Raw genomic sequence first — 23,338 nt, forward strand, 5'->3', positions numbered from 1 at the left:
ATCTGCAGCTTGTTAAAAACATAACCCTGCTTAAAACCAAAACAAAAATCTGAGGCAAAAACCAAGTCCAAAGCTTGCTCTATTCTGCAATAAGAAATTACACACTCTCCTCAGAAGACTCTTTTTCTATGTTATCGACTGCATAGATGAGATTGGAATACTTTTATCTTGTAGTCACTTGTATTGAGAACATTCTATGATTTTAAAACTCCAGTTTTACATGTTTTTGTGGCTGAAATAATCTGGTTCTGTGCTGTATTTGAATGCAACTGTCTGCAAGTGACCATAAACCCATGGTAGCTAATGTCTACATTACTTCTAATAGGCTAGACATTTATTTCTTTAAAACACTGTTCTCTAGGAAAGACTTATTAGCACTTACAGATTGAGTGGCACACACAAACTCAGTGGCTAGTAATAACAGGGCAATGCAAGCTGTACTCTTACTTCAAGTGGATGTTGCCATTGGCATCAGCAATTAAGATGGAATGGGAATAATGCACAGACAAACCAATGGAGAAAGACTGGCACAGAGAGTGACAAAACACATAAACAACAGTGTTGTGAGCTTTTTCCTTCTGAAGAAAAAAAGAGAATGGACAAGAAAAAGATATATATTAATTATACAGGTACTTGTCCAAATCTGTCAACTAAAAACGTGCAGATGCATAATCTGCAAAAAACATAACAGAAATCCAATTACTTCATTATACTTTTTCAGAATAAACTGTTCAGAAAAATAGAATCAGTACCAGAAAAAATCAGGAATCATATCTCTATAGGTCACTCAGGTTGTAGTCACTCCAGTTAAAATTTCAGTTGCATTACAATCCATTTTACTTATTCTCTAAGTCTGCAATTATTTCTATTAATAATTATCTTAAAAGATCTATTATATGAAAATACTGCACTTTCCATTATTAGACCTGTTGATTTGTACTTGGGAACAAGCACTGAAAGCCTGGCTGTCAGATCACCTACTTACACTTAATCTGCCTGAAAAACAACATCTCATGTCTACATCTAATAGCTCCCCATCTCTGCTGATTGTATCACTTCCAAGCTTTAGATTCCTATGGCAGACCACATCTACATCTTGCAGACTCTTTATGCATAATCTAAGCTAGAACTTTTTCTAGCCATCTACCTGAACAAATTACTTAGACTCTTACCTCACATCTCAGATACTGCCATATCCTTTTCTCTGCCCTCAGTAAATGCATTTTTAATCCTCCTTATATCTACTCGGAGCATTGCAGAGTCCACTTTCTGAACATACTACTTAGAGGGTGCATTCTTTTCAGATATCATCACCAGTCCCTACCACAAATGCAGGCTACTTATTTGAACCTTATAGTCCATACCTATTTCATAATTTTACCAAAATCACTCACCTCTTGTCAGTTAATGCAGTCACTCTCACTCATCTTGACATTTTTGGACAGGCACTTTTGTACTTTCTTCTATGTGGTATCTTATGCCTAGCACCAGGTCTCCATAAGTGTCCACAAAACAATCCCTGCCTTAAATTCTCTCCTTGGCTATGATGTTTATCGAAAAAGAAGCAAGGAAAACACCCTGGAAGACTTAAGAGTCCATTCTGTGTAGGTTACACAACTATTTGTGCTATCTACTATTGTTTCGCATTTCCCTGAATTTTGTATCTGCCTTCATTTGTGGTCTTCAGTTTTATACTTGGCTTTTTTACTTCTGAGGGACAAACATCTGCCTTGTGCTGTACTCCATTTCAGTATATTGAGACTGGGGTCTATGCTAAGAATATGTATGTGCAACAATAATACAAGCAAAACAGCTCTCCTCCTTGCATCTTCATCCACCATCACAATCCCTTTCCTTTATATACAAAACAATCACCTCACATTTCCATTTTTTTTTTTTTTATTCCATGGCTTTGTTATCCTTCAATTTGGTACAGAAACCTGTTTGCTACATTTCCGCAAATCCCTATTTGTTTAGTTTGTATTTTTTCTTTCCTGTAATTTTAACCAATCTCTACAAAATCCCATACTTCCCATTGTTCAGCCTCTTCATCTGTTTCCATATTTCAAGACCTTCTGTTGAACTAATCTCCTCATAGTCATAGTATTTTTCCATTCTTCTTCACACTTCTCCATTTTACAGCTGAATAAAATGCATTACAATGAATCTATCTAGTATTTTGCAGTTAAAGAGTGGATGCATGATTATTGTTACAGTCATCCAGGTAATACTAATCCTAAAATGAAAGTAACCTGAGGCTGAAAAGAATGAAGAAAAAAGTTTAAACATGGAATAAATTTTCCAGGACTTTCTTTAAGGATATAGGACTTCACAGCTGTGTAATCTATCTATTACCAGAACACCTAAGTGCTAGATTCACAAATGGTCCTGTTCCAAACACCATTTGATAACAAACACTTCCTGAGCAGGGACTGGAATCCAGGGACTCTCCTCTTCCAGGAAAGTACCATAACCATTAGGCTACACAGATAAGCATGTACTTTCCCTGTGATTGAGAAGAGGTCTTACTTCATGAAACGAAGAACAATTTCAGCAGTGAATTCAGTGTGCCTGATTACAAAATGTCCTCAGAATCAATGGTTAGAACAGTTTTGTAAGGAGCAGGAGATATGGTCTCAAAATTGGAAGCAGTTCTCTCATTTCCTGGCTGACTGATATAACAAGGCTGTTACCTCCTGTTGTGTTTGTGTGGGCTCTAATCCAGTGAGTATACCTGCAGAACTCAGCATTGCTGCACTGCAGGTCACAAGAACAAAGAAACACCTACCTACTCATTGGGTAGACAAAGGCATGAACTGGGCATTTGGCTGTTTGGGATATAGCAAGCACTTAGGCAGCTCTAGTGTGTGCTGAAGTGGGTAAATCTTTATATATGACTTCAAGATGATGCCTGGAGGATTTCAAATGCATCCGGATCACTACAGTTCAGCAAACATCCCTAGAATGATGAAGATCCAACTTGTAAGCTCAGCAATGCTGCAGGCAGTCCTACACTCCTACTGGGCTGGCTGAGTCCAGTAAACTGATGACTTTTCTTGTTTTCAGAAAAATTTAAAAAATCAGAATTAAAAAAAAAAAGGACTTCCTTTGTGAAAGGGAGTACGAATGTGGGCTCTTCACTCATCTTTTTCATCGTGTCCCTCATTCAGAAAAACTGAACAACAGTTGAAATGAAACTCTTATGAAGGTTTTATTCATAAATCTTCCCTCCTGATACTTTCGTAATTGTATATATGTGCATAGACGTGTAGTACATCATGATATAACTGTATATTGGTATGCACTACCTGAGATGCTTTGGTTCCAGTGGCAAGAAAAAAAAGACAAGGTTTTAATGATTGTCTTGAAATACTTCTTACAAAAAAGCCAGAACATGCATTTCTAAATAACAAGATGGACTTTTTCAGGTTAAATTACAAACTACTCTCAGAACTACATGTACAGCTGTATCCCTGGCAGTTCCAACTCCTAGCAAAATCATCTAAGAAGTCAATATATATTGATATGATTGTGGAGAGTATGACTTTGTCAGCCAGGCATTTGGAAAATAATTTAAGACAAGCAGAAACCAAAATGCTGCTCCATCTTTAACTGGAAAATGAAAATTCTACACCCAGAGATACTTTCTTGTAGGAGGTTTTTTTAATTGCATAGATACACAATTTATATAAAAGAGATTATCAATATTTTAAGAAAAGCTACATAAGATGGAACTGTCTTGTTTACTATATTTGCCCCCTGAGCAAATTTAGAAACACACATCCATCTTTTATAGAAAAAAGCTCCAAATCTGTAGTATTGTCAACATACAAAAATGCTCCTAGGATATTAGAGACCAAAGGAAACAAAGAAACAATGAAGCATAGTGAATGGCATATTTTGGCAGATTTTAAGTTTTTTACTCTCTGGCCTGAAAAGGTGTGCAAATCCCACAGAATTAATTGGTACAGTTTGAGGTACTTAGAATGATGAAAGCATCGATTTTATTGGGTACATTTTTCCTAGTAAATTTCAATTCCTGACATCAAAGTGTGAAAGGAGGATTGCCTCCCCTATAAAGATAATAAATATGGGTTAGGATCAAGGTTTTAAGAAGCTGAAAGGAAAAGTTAGCCACAGCAGAATGTGACTTCTACAGGACAAAACTCACACATAACAGAAATGGAAGTTTTTTCTTGGAAATCTTACTCTGAAAGAAGAGATTGTGCATTGGTTGTCAAACCAACTGAACTCATACTGAGTCGCAGCAATTTGTACTCTTTGTTGTCTCTTAGAGTTAAGCATGTAAGTTGGGTTGCTATTGATCCAGTGTTGGAAGCCCTGCAACTAGCTGCGTTTTGTATCTGGGTGGGTGATCAGCATCAACTGGCCACATCGAGAGGAATAGTTAAAGTTCTCTTATATTCTGAAAAGTGACTCTGTAGAAGTGGCATCATGGTGTTCCCTATTTGTTGCATTTCAGCAATTTCCACATCTAGTTTGCACGGCATACAAATAAAGAGGTTTTTTTTTCTTCCAGCTATATCTTCTGTTTACTCAAGTCACCTTGATATCTCAAAGTCAGTATGGGTTCTTTAGTGTTTCTTTAATACTGCCAATATTGAAAATAGCAAATAAATATTTAGCTAGGTACATCTGTTTACACAGCTATGCTGTAAATGAAAGCAACTTCTGCATATACAATTGGAACATAGCCACAACACTGATGATTTATAAAGCAGAATTCAGTTCATTCTCCTCATACCTGATGCAAGTTATTTAGGTGAAAGAGAAGAAAAAACATTATTATGCTTGACACTATTAAAGAGGTGAAAGAATTAAAAAAAATTATAGTTTTCTAAGGTTTTTTTTCCTACTGAACCATATATTCAATATAGTTCTTTTGCAAAATGTAACAATATATTTTCTTACCATAAAAATAGAACATTAACCTCAGAGAAATCAAAGTTATATTTCAAAAATAAACTTTCACATTGCATTTGGTGAAAACATTTTAAAACTGCACAAGGGGCTTTATTAATTGTCTAAAATCATTAATTTTAAGAAGTAATGTATATATAACAATCTACTAACTAATGTAGCTCACTAGAAAAATGAGAATGTATACGAAAAACAAGTAAACAGACCAAGCCTGTAGAATTTAAGAAAACCTAAAAGGTAGTATCTAACATATATCACCAAATTCTTTTTCAACTCAACTTGTAACTGCAAAAGGGCTTTCTGAGGCAATTTCTGAGGTGTATTTCTTCATGAGGAAAATAAGGGAATATATAATAGAGAAATCCATACAAACTAATCCCATCACTTCAGATCTTGCAATTTGTTTCCAATACATCACTAAACCATTCTTTAAATGAATATAATGAAAATTACTTTTAATTTTTTACACTACTAAAAAGTTCAATAAATCTATGATAAATTGTTTTTAGGTAAATTATAACAACACATACTTTTGCCATTTAGAGGTTTTTTTTAAGATTACTAATCATACAGTTAAAGGAGATTACTTACATTATATCTAGTCTATAGTTAAATGGTTAAAAGTCCTTCAAGGTAAGTGTAGGCTAGACAAAGTTGCAGCCACTGAGTGTTTCCAAGTCAATGCTATTGTTTTCTGCCTAGTTTACTAACACATTACATACTGAAAGGCATTGACTTTATCTGAATTTCTGTAAGAATCTTCATTTTTACAGTGTGGGTGCTTTCAAAATTGCTAAATTATTGTAAGAAATTCTAATTGATGCTTACATTTTCACCGGAAAACCCAATATATTTAACATTTTGCAACACCGTCCTTCCAGGAAAATCCTTGATATATTGTTTGCTTTTATGTTGTTCCATCAGATCTTACAGCTAGCTAAATTCATCAGTGGTTTATAACATCTTCTAGGAAGAAAAAGCTGTGATTCATCAGTGCAGACAAAGCTGGGCTTTAATCCATTCCTATAACCATATTGCCAAGTCTATATTGTTTACATTGCGTCTCAATTAAGAGACAGGCAGGACACCTGGTACTTCTTTATCTAAGTCCCACGGGCTGCCAGATGACTCAAAATCCATAACAGGTGCTAAGGCAGTGTGAGTGCAGCACCATTAACACAAGCTGGAATTGGATAAAATTTGGACTATGCTTAACCACTTAAAACACTCAATTATGAAATGAAAAATGTAACCACTCTGCACCAAGCTCCTTTACAAAAGGCACTTATAAAGATATGCAGAATTGAAGTGCAAGTGTAATGAACTTTACATAAATTTTAATTTCAGTAAAAATATTGTTCAGAATATAATCTATATAAAAACAGTTATATAAAAGAGTTGTGTTTTTAAAGATAAGCATATAAAAATAAACACTGAATTGAATTAATTCTAATTCTGTTCTTCTTAGGCAGCAAAAAAGATAAAAATGATGCTCAGACTTCTAGCAATTTCAAAGTTAAGGGAAAAAAAATCTGAATTAACACTACTTATCAAATTCTTCAACTCTGTACAACCAGAAGTTTTTATTTTAAGGACTTTGGCAAATGAGAGCATCTTACGGAAGGACTTAAAAAACAAGGTTCAACTGAAAACCTGTATGATAAAAGATAATCCTTTGCACTGAAAAATCCCACTGCAGATCTCTTTTCAGCACTTTTTCATCTAAGGTAACTGAACTAAATATTAAGCTTGGACTCTGACAGAACATGCTGCATGAGAGGAAAAAATGAGTATCAAAAATTTTACAGTGGACAATTACTTAAGAACTATCTGTATCTAAATGTGCAGTAATCCAATTAAGTTTCTATTTAATATTGTAATTATCAAGAACACAATATAGTGATTTTATTAGCAGAGTAAGCAGCTACAAAGTATAGTAAACTGCCATTCAAGACAGTGTCAGAGTATCTATGATAAGCAGCATATTGGCTTAAACTAATGCACTATATGCCTCTAGGGAATGACAGGCTCAGAGACTGGGTTTTAACATCAGAATCTATCCATTAATCTTGACTTAAATATAATCTACTCTGCAGTAAGAGGAAGAATGGGCATTCAATGAATTATCTGTTTGAAATATAGCAGAAGCATATTAACACAAACATATAGTAGAAAGGATCAGTTTCAGTACCATTCATTGAGCATTGTAGGTTCTACAAACTCTGAACTGCATTTTAGCATGAAATTAAAAGGTCAGATCAAGTAACTGGCAGTGGAAAGACAAATACCTGAACATTATAACAGATTACTCATTAACTTTGGCTGGCTAGCTAGAAGACTAATGACAGTCTTTACAAATACTCCACTTGTCCACGTTTTAGTAACAGGCTATGGAGGTGAAAACAAAACAGTGAAGGAAACAGTGCTGAAGCCCATATGCAGGCAGAATTCCTACTCCAGCTTCCAGGGAGGATTTATCTTACTAATATATCCAAGATGGGAATCGATGATTCTATGAGGTATGTTGTGCTAATTGTTTTGAAGCCCATTACAGCTGCCACTGCTTCAGGCTCTCTCTGGAGCGATGCTCCTGCCATCAGACAGAAGAGCTTGCCAGCAGCAGCGGGTTTGCAGGAGGCAGCAGGGGAGGTGCAGGGCCAACGGGCCAAGGGACTGAAGTTTATTAATGCTGTTGTACCAAATGTGCCCTTGAGAGATGTTAAGGTGCGGGCTGAAGTGATGACTGCAACAAATGTGGAATAGCAGAGGCCAGAGGGGAACTGCAACCCTACAAACTAACTCTTGATGTTAGGAGTGGGATTTATCCCCCCTCTGACACTTGGCATTACATCAGTTTTAACTCAAATAATTAAGGTTGATGGGGGTAAAGAATACAGAAGCAAAAATGTCTCTCTGCTCTCTAGTATTAGCATGAATGCTTAAGCCCACTGTTTTCATACATTCAAATATTTAAATTTCTACCTTAAATACTTTTTCTGCATATATAGGCATCTTCATTGATGAGAAAAACAGCGAATACCTTTCATGAAGAAATCACTACAAACTGTAAAACTACACAAATAAAAATTATATTAATATTAAATATTGTCCAGTTAAAACACTGCAGATATAGATATATATTCATTTGCAATTCCACAGTACTAGTAACAAAGAAAACATCTTTCATGAGAAATTATTATTAATTTTAATCTGTGTACTTTAATAAACTTTACAACTACCTTTTTTTCTTTTATACTTGAAGAGAATGTTTTCTCTTTATCCTGGGTTGCTGCAGTACCAGTACAAGATAATCTACTTACAAGCCTCTTTGGAGGGCAGTAAACTCGATTTTAAAAACAATTTTTGAAAATCAAAGTCAGGTTTCTATTTAAAAGAAGAAAGCAAATATTAATTTTCAGTTATTTCCCTCTTTCTTTATTTTGAACAGCAATTAGCAAAGCAGCCCCTTTGCCCTCCTCCCTAGTGCTGTCAAGCTGTTGCGAGCAGTCTGCAGCACTACAATGGTACTATTGTGAACACAGCCTGGGCTTCCTTCCCACAGAGAGTTAAGTGGGCAGTTCCTGCTGCCCATGATTGGTGTCCAGTGAAACAATACTTAAGAGCCAGGTTTTATCAGTTCCATGCCAAAGAAGTGAAGCCAGCAAACCCAAGCCTTCATATCATGCTGAACCATATGCCAACCCTGCTGGCCCCTAAGGTTTATCACTAAGAATCAGGATCCATCATGTCCCCTGTGAAATTTCACTTCACATACCTTCTGTGAAATGCATGGCTTTGCTGAAAACTGACCTTTTTCCCCAATTGGCAAGAACAGATGGATGGTAACTATGGTTTGGCAAGCAGAAATTAAAAGATTTTCTAATAGCCTGCATTCTTCTATGTTTGGGAGGAGAAGCATTCAGAAGGAGAAAGATCTATTTGTGACTCACGATCTATTCAGGTGCAGTTAATCAGCAATTAAACTATTTTCTCAATGTCTAGAAAGTATATTGAGATTAATTTGACTGGCCAGGCTATGATTAGGACTCATCCTTCGGACTGCCATATGGTAATTCCAATTACTGTAATACTAACTTTTAATCCTTGCTTTATGTTAGTTTAGTCCATTTTTCTACTAACTATGTGGCACATACAGAATAAACTATAACTTTTTTGTAACAATTTTGACCTGTTTAAATTAATAAATATTTTTACACGAAGTACATTCCATTTCCAGCTAAATATTTCCACATACTCTCAGGTTTTATATATAACCCCTTTGTTCAGTAACTGAAATACAGACCTGTAGCAGAACAAAGACAAACGATGTGCTAGTTTCTATTAATCTTTTCTTTTTTGGTACCTATGATCTTCTAATTCCTCTGTTGGCACTGGAAAGCATGCAGCAACGGTTTTGATTACCGTATGCAGAGCAACATAGAAACAGTTTGCCAACATCTTATTCAACTCACCCAAAAACATCACTCTATCCCAAAAACGTTACTGTTTTTATCAGTGTTGATTGTTGCAAATAATCTCCCACATTTCCCACCAATTTAAATATCAGAATCCACCATATACTTATTCGTATATATACACAGCTTTCAGTGTTTTAACGTACAAATCTTGCAAGTTGTTTGCACAGCCCTTATCTGTTATTAGGGTGAATTTATGACAAGAAAAGGATTAAATCAATAAACAACGCTGTCTTTTGCAACATAAAAATAGGGCTTAAATAGTTTAAAAACATTTCATTCTTTACATCTTAGAAACATCAGGAAAATTTGTTTAATCTTCCCCACTTTTATTCACAGATTTCTGAGAGCTATCAAAGAAATCTATATGAATTTTAACACCTTAAGGGGGCAAGAGTCTTAACATTTTAACAAAGAGCTTTTGTTATCCAAACTGTTTAATCAATTAATAAGGTTAAGTAGGTATTAACAAAAAACCTGTCACTTTGTGTTACATACAAGGCAATCAACTCTGCGTAAGATTGAATTAGTTTATCTTTTTCATCCCAGTTCAAGGACTTGTAGCCTTCTCCCTGCAAATTTTTGTTTAAAAGAGGAATTTACAGAAATTTAAAACACATTTTAAAATGAAAGAGTGATTCCACTACTAACTTCTAGTTTACCACATAGAAAAATTTCCTACCTTAAAAATATGTCATCACAAAGAACAATTTCCCTCTCTCAAAGCTGTCTGTACTGACATATCCAGACTCAGAAGTTCTAGGAGGATCATAAAACACATCACTGTTTTTCAGGATAGCCCTCTGCCATCCTTCTATTCTAAAACAGAATGCTAACAGCATTAAGCTCATTCATATTTTGTACAGTAATCAGTAGAACCAGTATTCCTCCTTCAGATGGGTAAATTCTATTTATGAAAGAATGTAGAAGAACCTAGAATATACTTTTCTAAGTAGTATAAAAAGATTTGAGTCTCCCCCATAACTGTCTGTGACATTAGCAGAGCACTCAGGCCTTTGTAAGTGCAATTATTAGTAAAAAATTACATTACTAGAGTCAATTGTTTTTGTCTCATTTGATATTTTGCATTTTTACCACTTTCAAGAGAATCTCATGTATTTCATTAGGGAAGAGTGACTAATGAAAAAAGCCGTACTATTAATTAAAATATGTTATAGATATCTTGTGATAACAACAGCATTATTATTCTTAAACCCATGCACTTACGCTATATCTCTTTAACATGTGCTTCCAGCATCCTAGTTTAGGTCAATCAGTTTCACCTCAGTGCCTGACAAGATCATGTAGAGATCTTTCTGGAAACTATATTAAGACACATGGAAAATAAGAAGCTGATTTGTGACAGCCAACATGGCTTTCCTACAGACAAATTGTGCCTGACAAATTTTGTGGCCTTCTACAACAGTGTTAAAGTGGTAGATGAGGCAAGAGCAACTGACGTCATTCATCTACCTGGACTTGTGCAAAGCATTTGACACTGTTCCACATGACTTTCTTGTCTCTAACTTCGAGAGACATGGATTTGATGGATGGACCTCTCAGTGGATAAGGAATTATCTGGATGATCACACTCAAAGAGTTGTGATCAATGATGCGATGTCCAGAAAGCAGTGACGAGGTGTTCCTTGAGGGCTGATACTGGAATCAGCACTGTTTGGCATCTTTATCGGTGACATGGACAGTGGGACTGAGTGCACCCTCAGCCGATGACACCAAGCTGTGTGGTGCTGTCAACATGCTGAAGGGAAGGGATGCCATCCAGAGGGACCTTGACAGGCTTGAGAGGTGGGCCTGTGCAAACCTTACGAAGTGCAAAACAGCCAACTACAAAGTGCTGCAACTGGGTCAGGGCAATCCCAAGCACCACAACAGGCTGGGTGGAGAACGGATTGAGAGCAGTTCAGAGGAGAAGGACTTGGGGGTGTTGGCTGAGGAGAAGCTCATCACAAGACCACAATGTGCACTTGCAGCCCAGAAAGCCACCAGTACCCTGGGCAGCACCAAAAGAAGTGTGGCCAGCTAGCGGAGGGAAGTGATTCCCCCGTTCTACTCTGTTCCCATCAGACCCCATCTGGAGTACTGTGTCCAGCTCTGGGGCCCACATCATAAGAAAGACCTGTTGGAGTCAGTCCAGAGGGAGGTCATGAAGGTGCTGGAGCACCTCTCCTTTGAAGACAGACTGAAAGAGTTCAGCCTGGATAAGAGAAGGCTCCGGGAAGACCTTACAGCAGCCTTCCAGTACCTGAAGAGAGCCTACAAGAAAGCCAGAGAGGGACTTTTTACAGGGGCATGTAGTGATAGCAAAAGAGGTAATGGCTTTAAACTGAAAGAGGGTAGGTTTAGATCACATATAAGGAAGAAGTTCTTTACTGTCAGGGTAGTGAGACACTGCAACACATTGCTCAGAGAAGCTGTGGATACCCCATGCCCAGCAGTGATAAAAGGAGAGGTTGGATGGAACTTTGAGCAACCTGGTCTAGTAGAAGGTGCCCATGCCCAGGGCAGGGGGTTTGGAACTGGATGATCTTTAAAGGTCCCTTCCAACCCAAACCATTCCATGCTATGATTCATATCTGCAGACAGCTCATTAGAAGCAGTAGAGAAGGCAGATTCTGTGGGATTAGAAACTGGGCAGTTACTAATGAAGGCGTGTTTACTTGAACATGTGCAAATCCAGAAATGTTGCTAAAGAAAAGTATATATGAGTTTTGCTAAAAAAATCACAGACCATAAACATGAAAATATACTGGATTACAAAATAGCTTTCAAGCTTCATACTTCAATTTACTCCTGATATTAAAAATGCATGAAAACCAATTGAAATTATGTGAAATTATGTTCACTACATGAAAATGTAGTAAACACAGCAGCTTTGTATGCAGATCTGCAAGTATTTCTTCAGCAGTTATTTGAAGTGTCTTATGACAAAGACTAAGGAAAGAGTTTAAAAGCCTATCACAAATGTTGGCTCAATCAGTTGTCTATAGTGGCTAAAATCAAAGGTATTTAAAGTGATGCTTTGGAATTATTCATTGCAAAACAATCCTATTCTTTCAACAGGTAACTAATGAATCATGGCTGAGAACAGGCTTGCACTACCTCTGAGGTCCAATTGTTACTCAGAACACTGTCTACTTTTGCTCCCTGGCGTTGCATTTTAACTCTAATTGCACGATCAAGCCAATAAATTGGACTCAGGGGACAAAAACCCCCTACAAAAGTACCTACTCTGACAAAACCAGAGGTTGCAAGAAAATGCACTTCAAAAGAAGTGAGGCAAGATGAGACAAGCAAAGGAGAGGTATCAAGGCTTGAAAGACAGTCATTAATACTGACAGATTACTGTAATTCTGGCTGTCAAGGTGATCGATTTAAGCAGCATATGCCAATCAATACTCTTCTCATTTACTGAGCAGCATGAGATATATAGTTAGGCATGATGTCCCTAAGACAGGATTTCAAACCATACTTAATGAACATAAATAGCACAATTTATGCTTTGGAATCTTGGCTCTTTTTTCACTTGGCCTTTTTTTTAATTTGGCAAACTTCAATGTGATGTTATTCATACAAAAGTTACTTTAAATTATTCTATTACACCACATTGCCATTGTGTATAAAATTCCTTTACATGAGATATTTCAAACTGTATAATTTTCTGTATAACATATTAAAATACCATTTTTTAATATGAACATTCTTAAATGCAGCAGTTATTTATGTGCTGTGCATTTTGCTTTTTTTGGCATTAGTGGTTTGCCATTCTGAACACTTCAGTCATCCAAGTATGCAAGTAACCTGGTATTATATCTTCCTGGTATTTCCCCTGGAATTTTGCTTACAGCAGTCTCTTTTTGTTCAAATATACTCGTGACATCACAGGAAAATACATTAATTGGATGCATTAGTTCAGGGGAAAAGTACTGTAAAGATAATAAAGATAGCTATTATTGCCATTGCATACCTACAAGGAGACACACATTAGTGCCATGGTCTAGTAATGGCAGCATTGGATCAAGGGTGGGACTTGATGATCTAGGAGGTCTTTTCCAACTTGGTTCTATGATTCTATGATATACACATGACTTTATAGAGTGGTGACCAGTGACAGACCCAAGGGAATGGCCTGAAGTTGTGTCAGGGGAGGTTTAGGTTGGATATTAGAAAAAGGTCTTTCACCCAAAGGGTGGTTGGGCACTGGAACAGGCTCCCCAGGGAAGTGGTCACAGCATCAAGCCTGTCTGAATTCAAGAAGTGTTTGGATGATGCTCTTGGGTGCATGGTGTGACTCTTGGGGGATGGTCCTGTGCAGAGCTAAGGGATGAACTCACTGATCCTTCTAGGTCCCTTCCAAGTCAGCATATTCCACGATTTTGTGAAAACTTTTCTCTTATATTTAGGTTGTCTTATAATGCACAGAGAAACTATTACATGATGTCTTTGAAATCTTCAGTTTTTCATGTTATATCATTGTATGCAGGAAATTAATCACATTTTTAATTATTAAAAGATCAAATACATTGGCAGCAAAGGTAGGATTTGGGAGAACAGCAAAACTGAGCAATTCAAAGAACAGGGAAGACTGAACATCATATTCTGTACCTTATGATTCTTACTTGAACTTGGAAAACAGTTTTCGTTGCTAAACAGTAAAACAGATTTTAGAAATAACTATTTTCTTTTGGAAAAAACTTATACATGGCTCTTACTTGAACTCATATGAAATAAGGCTACAACAGCAGGACTCAGAGATGGAATAAATATTCACTGAAATCCTGAAATTTTCATTTATTTGTGTAAAGCATATAAAGTAGTTAAAAAAAAAGGGTATCAAGCATTATTTTTAATGTTGGTATCTTCTCCCCTGTGATGACAGAAAAAATTAGTAACAGATATGTTAAAACCTTATTAAATGTCCTGTATCAAAGTTGTATTGCCTGAAATATAGTAAAGTTTGCAGAGTCTTGGCATATGCCATATAAAAAAAATTCTAAATCAGAAAGTACTAGAAGAGCAATTATAATAATGTCATGCATTATTCCTTTCACTATACCAAAACTAAGAGAGAGCAACCCTTATGCCTCTCCCATTTGATACACAGTTGGCATTGATACAGTATCACTCTATTCACTTTTTTACTTACAGATGCTCATGCATCTGTAGGATAGAAAACTTACTGGACCTGGAGGAAGGGAAATGGGCATTGTCAAAATCAGTGCTTTCCAGCTTTAACTTCTAAGTTTCTGTACTAGTGAGAAATCTTCAAAATCTTCACAAGTCCCATTTTGAAAATGCAAATAAAACAAGTATTCTTAATTAAGTGAAACAACTGTGGCCACAGAATCTGAAGAATACTCTTTGCTCACTGTATGCCATAATAAAGAACATTTTCTTCATTTTTCCAGTGCCTGCAGTTCTATCTTGAGGCAGGAGATGGTCAAGCAGGCACAGCACACAGCAACCCTTCCAGTTCCAATAAAACCTTTTCTTGGGGCAGTTGAGTACCACCTCAAGAAAAAAGCTTTTGCTGGGTGATCAGTTTTTAATACAGAGTAAACTTTTAACAAGCCACTCACAGATATTATTTTATTCATAAATAAGTTACTGTCTTGTCAGACACCATATGGGGTTAATATCTTCCCTTTTTCTGGAAGACAACTGTCAAAAGATTAACTACAATACATCAAGTATCAATTACTTAGTCACACAAGACCAAAAAAATAGGAGGATGTCAATTTTCCAGTTTTGATAATGAAGATTAATTTATCCAATAATTTAGGTTAAGATTTATTTGATAACATTTTTAGATGGAATACTTAAAGTAGCATTATGTTTCTGCTATTTAAATTAATTGATTTCATGTGACCAAAAAAAAAACAAACAAACCCCCCAAAAGAAATGCCAGTTCTTGGCATTAGGTCAAAGATTTTTTAGATTATTAGAAAGAAGTGAAAATTAGGCTATGATGATTAAGGATAAAATAGTCATCTATATTCCTAATGTCTAAAATGTCAATACATTTCAGATTTAAAAGATGCTAAATAGAATTTCTTCCTGTGTGTATAGCTATATATTAGGTAGCATCCTTTGGTAGGGGAATACTAAGTAAGACAGAAAGCACAGTGTCTGAAGTGCACTATCTGAAGTGCAGATAGTTTGGAATAATTATTAACACTCTAAAGTTTGTGTACAATGTGCAAAAAGTGACACTCGTTGTTTCACAGCTGGAATTTCACTCCCAAAAAGTTTCTAGTATTTTTCCTGCTTTGTTGCAATAATTTTAACAAGTTGGATCACTGGAGGTGCCTACTATGCCAAGGTATACCTCTTGGCATCTGGCTAAAATCTGCTGTTTATTCAGGAAGTTCAAGTAAAATTTTATATGAAGCCACTCTTTCTATTGTTTAAAATATTTAGCATTGATCCATTTCCCACACATGGTTGATTCTGAATTCAGAATGTGACAAAGACCTTGCTCTGAGATGCGAGCCAAGAATAAAGCCATTCATATCAGGAATTTCAATGCAATTTAGTAAATAAGGAGTATTTAACAATCTCCTAAATATTGGCCTACTTGTTCTACATCACAGTGAAAATGATTGTTCTCAACATTCAGTCCCATTATTACCCCTGCATTTATGACTCTTCCAAGTCTTCCTAGCATATGTGCAGCTGGAGTGTACTCAGGAGATAAGCATGCACTTCTTAAGACAACAACAAATGCAATGAGAAGAAGAAATACATCAGCTATGAGAGAGATAAGGGGGTACTGCTGCTTCACTAGCAAGACAAGACAAGTATTTTGTGTTTGTCATTCGCTACTGTGTGCATATATGCCACCTGTTGGTGAGGGGGTACTGGTACAAAAAAGCCAGTCCAGCAAAAGACAATGAGGGACCAGAGAATCCTTGAAGGGTAAACTAAAGCAAATTCCACAAAACGATGTAAAAACTCCACCACAAATAGCAATATGCTCTTCACACTGCTGCAGCAATGAGAATGTCAAGTATCAAATAAAGCAGGATACCTGTCATGCATGACTAATGCCTGCTGATGAATTTAGTAAATATTTAATCTTAAAATACTACAACATGGAAACATATTATTATGGTATTATAAGCAAAGAATAAAAACACTGAGCAGATAAAACCTTTAAAAATCACTAACAAGACCAAATCTTCAAAGTGTTTTGCTATCTAAGTGTGCTATCAGAGATGTCAAAATAATGTCAGAAAGAGGAAGGTGATTGACAGAATATGTCAGTCTCAGAAAGCTACTTCAGACTGTACAGCACATACTCAAGGTTAGGGAAGACTATAAGAGAGAGATGAGCAAAATTTCCTGTATCCATGCAACCATTATTATGCCATTCACACGTACTACCCATTGCCACGTTGTGATTAACAGACCAGCGCATTAAGGAAAAAGTTGCAATCAGGTTACATGAAGAAGACTGAATATCCCTGCTGATTACAAATGACAGCTGATTTTTTCAGTCAGGTCTGCACTTAGAAAATGCACTGTCTCAGAGGATGGATAAGCTCTCCTTGGAAGTAGGAAGGCCAAACTCAGTGCCAATTTCTTCCCATCCCATATGCAAGCAGATCAACACAGTCCTAGTTTCATTAAGAGTTTACCGTGATCCATCACCACAAGGATCTACAATGTGATATTACAAACATTCTTCAAAACCAGACAAGCAAAGACATAAATATATGTCTTTAACCCTCTACTCAGTCAAAAGGTGCCCACCAAGTATTACACAGCACCATGAAACAAACCACACCCCTGCAGGTAGGGAGACATCCATACACTGGCTTTGAAATTAACGATTTCTGCTGGTCTACTACTGTAAAAAGAAGAGCTAATACAGGAATGTCACACAAAACACATTTCAAGTACTACAAGTCTCAAGTACTCTTGTGCACTTGAGATCCAAATTTAACTGGATTTCCACTAAGCACCATCAATGTTCCTAATAAACTAGCACTGCCCCAGTATATTAGATACTCATAAGTAAGTAAACAAAGATTAATTTCAAGCAGTTCACTTCAGAATTCTCTTTCACTGAAACCATTACGCTTCTGAATTTGTGAAAATCCTTGATTATCAGCTTCACTTCTCCAGCTTGGACTCTGCTTTTGGTGTACCTTCTGAAAAATAATTTTGTTCCCTTTTTCCTCCCTCTTTGAATGTATTGTTTTCATCACTCTGAGCCCTCTTCTTCTTTGCTCCAGCAACACTCCAACACAAGGAAAGACTACCTTGATCAACGAATCCTGTCTGTTTTCTGCAAGAGACACTAAGTCTGGCAGGGTTTCCAGAAAAGCTATTTAACCACAGACCATAAAATACGTCTGCTCCCCACACCCTTCAGTCCATTGCAAACTTAAAAGCCAGTAGTGAACTCCTGCAGCCATAGCTAAAATATCCCAGAGGAAAAAAGCGGGAGACAATAAAGACAGTCCTTGACATCTTCAATTCCCCGCTATTGCAGGAACATAATTAGATTCAACTTTCAAATGTTCCTAGATAACAGACCTTGTCCATGTTACAGGAAACATCAGTCTTTGCCATTCTTGTATGAGGGAAAATTCCCTCTTGACCTCAAGTCTTGCCATGGCTTGAACACCAAGAGCATGAGCATGTCCGTGACATTTTTAACCAAGAGGTTTTTAAACCCCTAAGAGCTAGGCCAGACTTGGAATTGTAACAGTTTCTGCTGTTCTGCACTGACACAACTGACTCCACCATAGCCTAATTCAAGTCAAGGAAGTTTGTAGAGTTTCTTCTAATCTCACATCAAGCAAACAGCTTTTAAAGAACTTCTCACGACTCATTGTTATTTTTACATTATCATACTAAACACCGAATTGATACCCCAAGCCAGGTGGAAAAAGAATTCCACCAACTACTTAACAAAGCCACCCTTTAACATCAGTGCCCAATCAACTGGTACTTCAGAAGCTTCATAACCAAATGATGATGTGAAACCCATCAACCAATGCATCTAATATCAAATACACATAATGCTTTCCCATTACCTTGTTAACCATATTAGGAGACACACCAACATTTTAGTGGAGGCCACATTATGTAATAAATGACATGCTGTGCTTTGATGCATATCAAAAAGTACAATTTTGAGAACTGAATTAAAAATGCAATGCATGGTTCTGTGGAACTGGCCAATTCCTAGACATCGAGCTGCCAAGCTGTGTTCAAGGAATTTATTACAACTTTCATATTCTGTAAAGAAGTTTAAATACATAGGCTTGGGGGGGGGTTGTACTGAAACTTTGTTATTTCAAAGTAAATTGTTCTCCAATTGCTCATCACTATACATCAATATAATGCTATAAACCATCATTTTTCATGGTATAATGATGATGATAATACATTTTAAATTCTTTGACTAAGCCACTTTGAATAATGACAAAAAGATCAGACCTTTCCAAACATAAAAATACAATGAATCAACATCTGTCATCTACAGAAATGGCATAAACATCACTTAATGTGATCACTTAAAACACATCCATCATTCATCTGATGTGATCACTTAAAACACATCCATCATTCATCTGTAAATCCATTTCATCATATCTAATCCGAAACTCTGCAAGTATTAACAGTCAGCCACAGAAAAAACCAGTATTTTAGCAACAATCTGTCACATGACAAATACTAGTATTTACAGCTTGGTTGGAAATTAAGCCCAGAATTTCTTTTGGATTAAAATTTAAACTTATCTTTCAATTTATGAAATTCAAAAACAGTATATTCTTGTTGATTTAACTAACATGTATATAACAGAACTCAAATCTTAACATGGGAAGAAGTATAAGTGACTGACTTACCTTATATTTTTTAATTTCTGTTGATAAATCTTTTCTTCCAAGAGCAGCCCTTCCAAAAAACTACAAGAATGAGACAGCCTTTTCTGACACATTTACTAGGACACTAACATCATTTTGACGACAAGTTGGTATTCTGAGCTGAATAACAAAATTTGTATGACAAAAATTTAACAAATTCATCTTGAAAGAAAGCAGCATCCTTGGAATTAGAAAATAAAACTTAAGTCTCTCTAATATGGGATAAACACTTGATATATTTAAGGAAGAAAAGATCATTAACATCACAACATTGCTATTTTAGAAAGACTACTCACAAAATGGTCATTAAAATAATTTTCTTAACAAAAAGTGATAAATACATGTAATAAACCAGAAACAAGCAAATTTTCAGCACTGAATCTATTATTATTTTAATAAAAAAAAAGATGGTCTTCATCTGAATACTCTTCTACGGGTTTAATTTCCCTAAAGGCAGGTACTGTCACCATTAAAAAAAAAATATTTTCCCTATATTAATCCAACAAAAAAAATAAAATGACAGAAAACATGAAGGTCATATCTGTAGAACTGCAAGGGAATGCATATGCCTTGGAAACCACTTGAGTGAAAGGATACAAGTTTTGGTATAATGGGATTAATGATTTCAATGCACGGCTTGCATTTATAGCTGTTGCACGAACCATAATAGGTAGAATTTTTCCATTCACAATAGCACCATCAAAGAGTGGACCAAAAAATGGAACCTGAATAAAAAATGTAGAAGTTCAACATAAAGCAAGATCTTAGCTGTAACAATTAGCAATCAACATTAACAATAGAGCACTCAAATATATCTCTTTTTCCCTCCTCATTGCTAGATTATCAAAGCGGTCATTATGCTACATGTCAGACCTTTTCTCTTGTGGAAATATACAGCTTGATATCCTTGGCAACAGATAACACAGTATTTGAAGAAAATTAAGCAACTTTTTGAATACTACGTCTCATCAAAGATTATTTTCAATATTTGCTGCCAAAATCCTAGTAAGAGTCATGCATATGATGTTTATGAGGTTGAAAGGCTAGCTGACAATACTGTAGGTGGTAGTAAGCAAAAGTAATAATTACTCAAATTTTAAAATAGCATGTATCATGGCTTTAGATATTAACATGTTCATAAGGACCAACTCGATGTGCAACTGTCATACAATTACCGGGGCATTGACCCTCCCCTTCTATTTTCTTTTATTCTATCTGTTCTGCCCTTCTACGTTATCTATACAAATGGACTGTAAGCCCTTTACAGGAGAAATCTGTGGTCAAAGTTTGGCCTCTTCGGACCCTAAGTGTAAAGCCTTATTTGTGAGATCAGTAGAAAACCTCAATATTTAGTACAGGTAGCACCCAAGAGATATACAGAACAGATAGATCTTATGTTTTGGCATAATTCTCTACTTGGCATGATTTCTCCAATCATCATTGTGCAACTAAAAAAAAAAAAACAACAAAATAAGCACTCAGTATTAACTATCTGCATTTCCTGTACATTTGAATAAAGTTCTGAAGCTGATGACATAAAGCAGGTCAAGAGCAGCAAAATTTGTGCATCAGCTCAGTAAAGGGAGCAGAGCTGCAAAAGAATTTTAGATTCTATATTTTTTTTGCCATCATTTAATGTAGTTCTGAGAATACTGAAATCTGATGGAAGGTACTTCTTTCTTCACATACAAGAATCTCTTTTTGGACTAACAACAATCGCTGTTTTCAACAGTTCTCATTTTCCTTCTTAACCTGCATGCTCCCAATAATCCATCTATTTGTACTTAAAGTAGCAAAAGAAAGAATAAACTTATTAATTAAAAATGTAAGTCAGTAATAACAAAACTGAATATCATTTCATGCATATCAACACATAGAGGTAGTCATCATAAAGGGGTGTTCCTCTCATGTACCTCATTTATTAATATTAGTGCTTCTAGTAATATTTAAAGTATAGAAATTCATGGCAAGTGACATCACACACAGAATAGGTAGTACAAGAACTCATGACTACTTTTACTCAGTCAGTGTTCACTACCCTAAACCACTGTTCTAAGAACAAGGCCAGCACTGACATTAGAGGAACAGTCATTATAAAGAATGTGTGTTCATATGCCTCAGGGTTGAATGGTCTTGCTTTACTGAATAATCTCCAAATTCTTGTGCGGAGTCAAGAAGAAAGTGATAACTAGCTTTGAGAGAAAGAAAGAGGAGTATGACATGGATGGAGGAAGTTGGAGCAGACCATTATTCAACTACCTCAGTTATGTATCAAATGTGACAAAAAGGTTCGGCAAGTTTATTTTAATATTTAAATTATTATGCAGAATATTCTAGCTTTTTCCTAGATTATGTTGTCAGCAGATATGCTTTACAGGATCAGGCCTTTGCAATTTCGAGTTACTGATTTTACTATGCATTGTACTCACTGAGCTCTCCCTTTTCCTCCTGCCACCACTGCAACTGTCAGTGCTCAAGACATCACTTTGTTGGACCAGTCTATTATACCAAGACCTCAGAATGTAAACAAAACTCACGTCATGTTAAACATATGAAGAAAACACAAAAGAAAACAAACCCTTACCTCAGGCTTTTTCATGATCTGGATACTGAACATATGGTTTTTCATGGGATAGATAACTATAAGAACATCACCAAATTCTGTTGGAATTATTCCTCTTCTATAATCTCGAGTGTGCTCTGACCAGACAATGTGTACTTCATCATTTCCTAAATGTCTTAGCTAGAAAATCAGGGATAAAAACCTATCAGTTTAAATATCCTTAATTAATATTCTATAGCCATACAGCTATATAAAATGCACATATTTCAAAAGGACAAACCCACTAAAAACAAATGAAGAAAAATGAGTAAAAAAAACCAAATTACACTATAGTTCTTTTACAATTTCAGTGTGAATATTAGTCGACAGTATTGGTTTGTGCTATAGATTTTTATATACTGGTGTCAATTTCTATTTAAATTAACAGATATGTGAATGTTTTGTACTGAAAGCTAAAATTTTGTTGATATTATCCCAAGGATGTAAAGTGGTTCAACTTGATTTACTAAAATTTGTTCCAGACTGTCATCACAGATAGGCAGCAAATTACTAAATTCTATATGAACGTTTTAAGCATATGAATGAACATCTTTTTAAAAGCTGGGTATCTGAGCACTTAACCTCATAATTCCAGACAAATTCCAAACTGCCTGCCACAAACACAAATCGTTTAAAGGAGAATAGCTACTGCATTTTCCATAGCCCCCAAATTAACTAAACTAAATGGTCATTTCCCATGAAACCAGTATAACTTTGTAAAAACAGCACCCCACCCCCCAAAAACCCCTTCAAAATGGCTCTTGATCTGGCTCAGAATGGCCAAATGGGTTCCTCAAAATCCATGGTGTAATCATATAACCAGATTAAGGAATTTCTTCAACATTCTGGAATTATCTGCACTGAAGCTCCAAAACGTTCCTTCTGCTACACATTACCATCTGACAACAAATGTTCACATTATGCAGACAGGTTTTATGTATACTGATCAAATATATTCACACTATTAAACATCAGATTCTTTCCAGTAAGCATTATTTCTGAAAATTCAATCTGGAATCTCTTTTTTATCTCCTAGTGCATCACCAGTTACAGCTGACAATTATCTTCACCCCCAGTTTTCAATTTGTTTCCACAGCTTTAGGTAGGAGGAGTTTGTCAATCACCTTGATGTTATTCAAAGGACTGCACTGTGAACTGCTGGTAACAGGTAACATACAGATACCAATTTGGGCACGTACAAAAAGCTATTGTAAATAAAAAGGCAACAATTTGCCATACTCATTTTCAGAACACAACTGAACTTTAAATAAAAGCAAAACATATACACAGTCTTCAGAGAAATTTCACTGCAAGTATTCACTTGTTTATTTTACAAAACCTCCTGGAATGCTACCTTCATCTTATTTAAAGGCTTTACCAGTTGTCAGTAGCAGACTTAAAAAAAAAAAAAAGAAAAAAGA

The 23,338-nt window shown here is 35.9% G+C and overlaps 1 protein-coding gene across 19 annotated transcripts in view; it reads right to left on the reverse strand.

Annotated features, from left to right (window-relative positions):
- The window catches only part of RALGAPA1 (Ral GTPase activating protein catalytic subunit alpha 1), a 142,620-nt gene that overhangs the window by 17,969 nt on the left and 101,313 nt on the right, over positions 1 to 23,338 (reverse strand). For all 19 annotated transcript variants that reach the window (XM_027726887.2, XM_039386686.1, XM_039386673.1 and 16 more), the window contains 2 exons: positions 21,900 to 22,058; positions 19,913 to 20,040 (listed from right to left, as the gene is read on the reverse strand). In XM_027726887.2, coding sequence (XP_027582688.1) covers positions 19,913 to 20,040; positions 21,900 to 22,058 — 287 coding nt within the window. The remainder of the gene's footprint in view (positions 1 to 19,912; positions 20,041 to 21,899; positions 22,059 to 23,338) is intronic.

This window comes from Pipra filicauda, unplaced genomic scaffold (genome assembly GCF_003945595.2).
Source record: "Pipra filicauda isolate LSUMZ 115617 unplaced genomic scaffold, ASM394559v2 scaffold11_size5308982_pilon, whole genome shotgun sequence".
NCBI lineage: Eukaryota > Metazoa > Chordata > Aves > Passeriformes > Pipridae > Pipra > Pipra filicauda.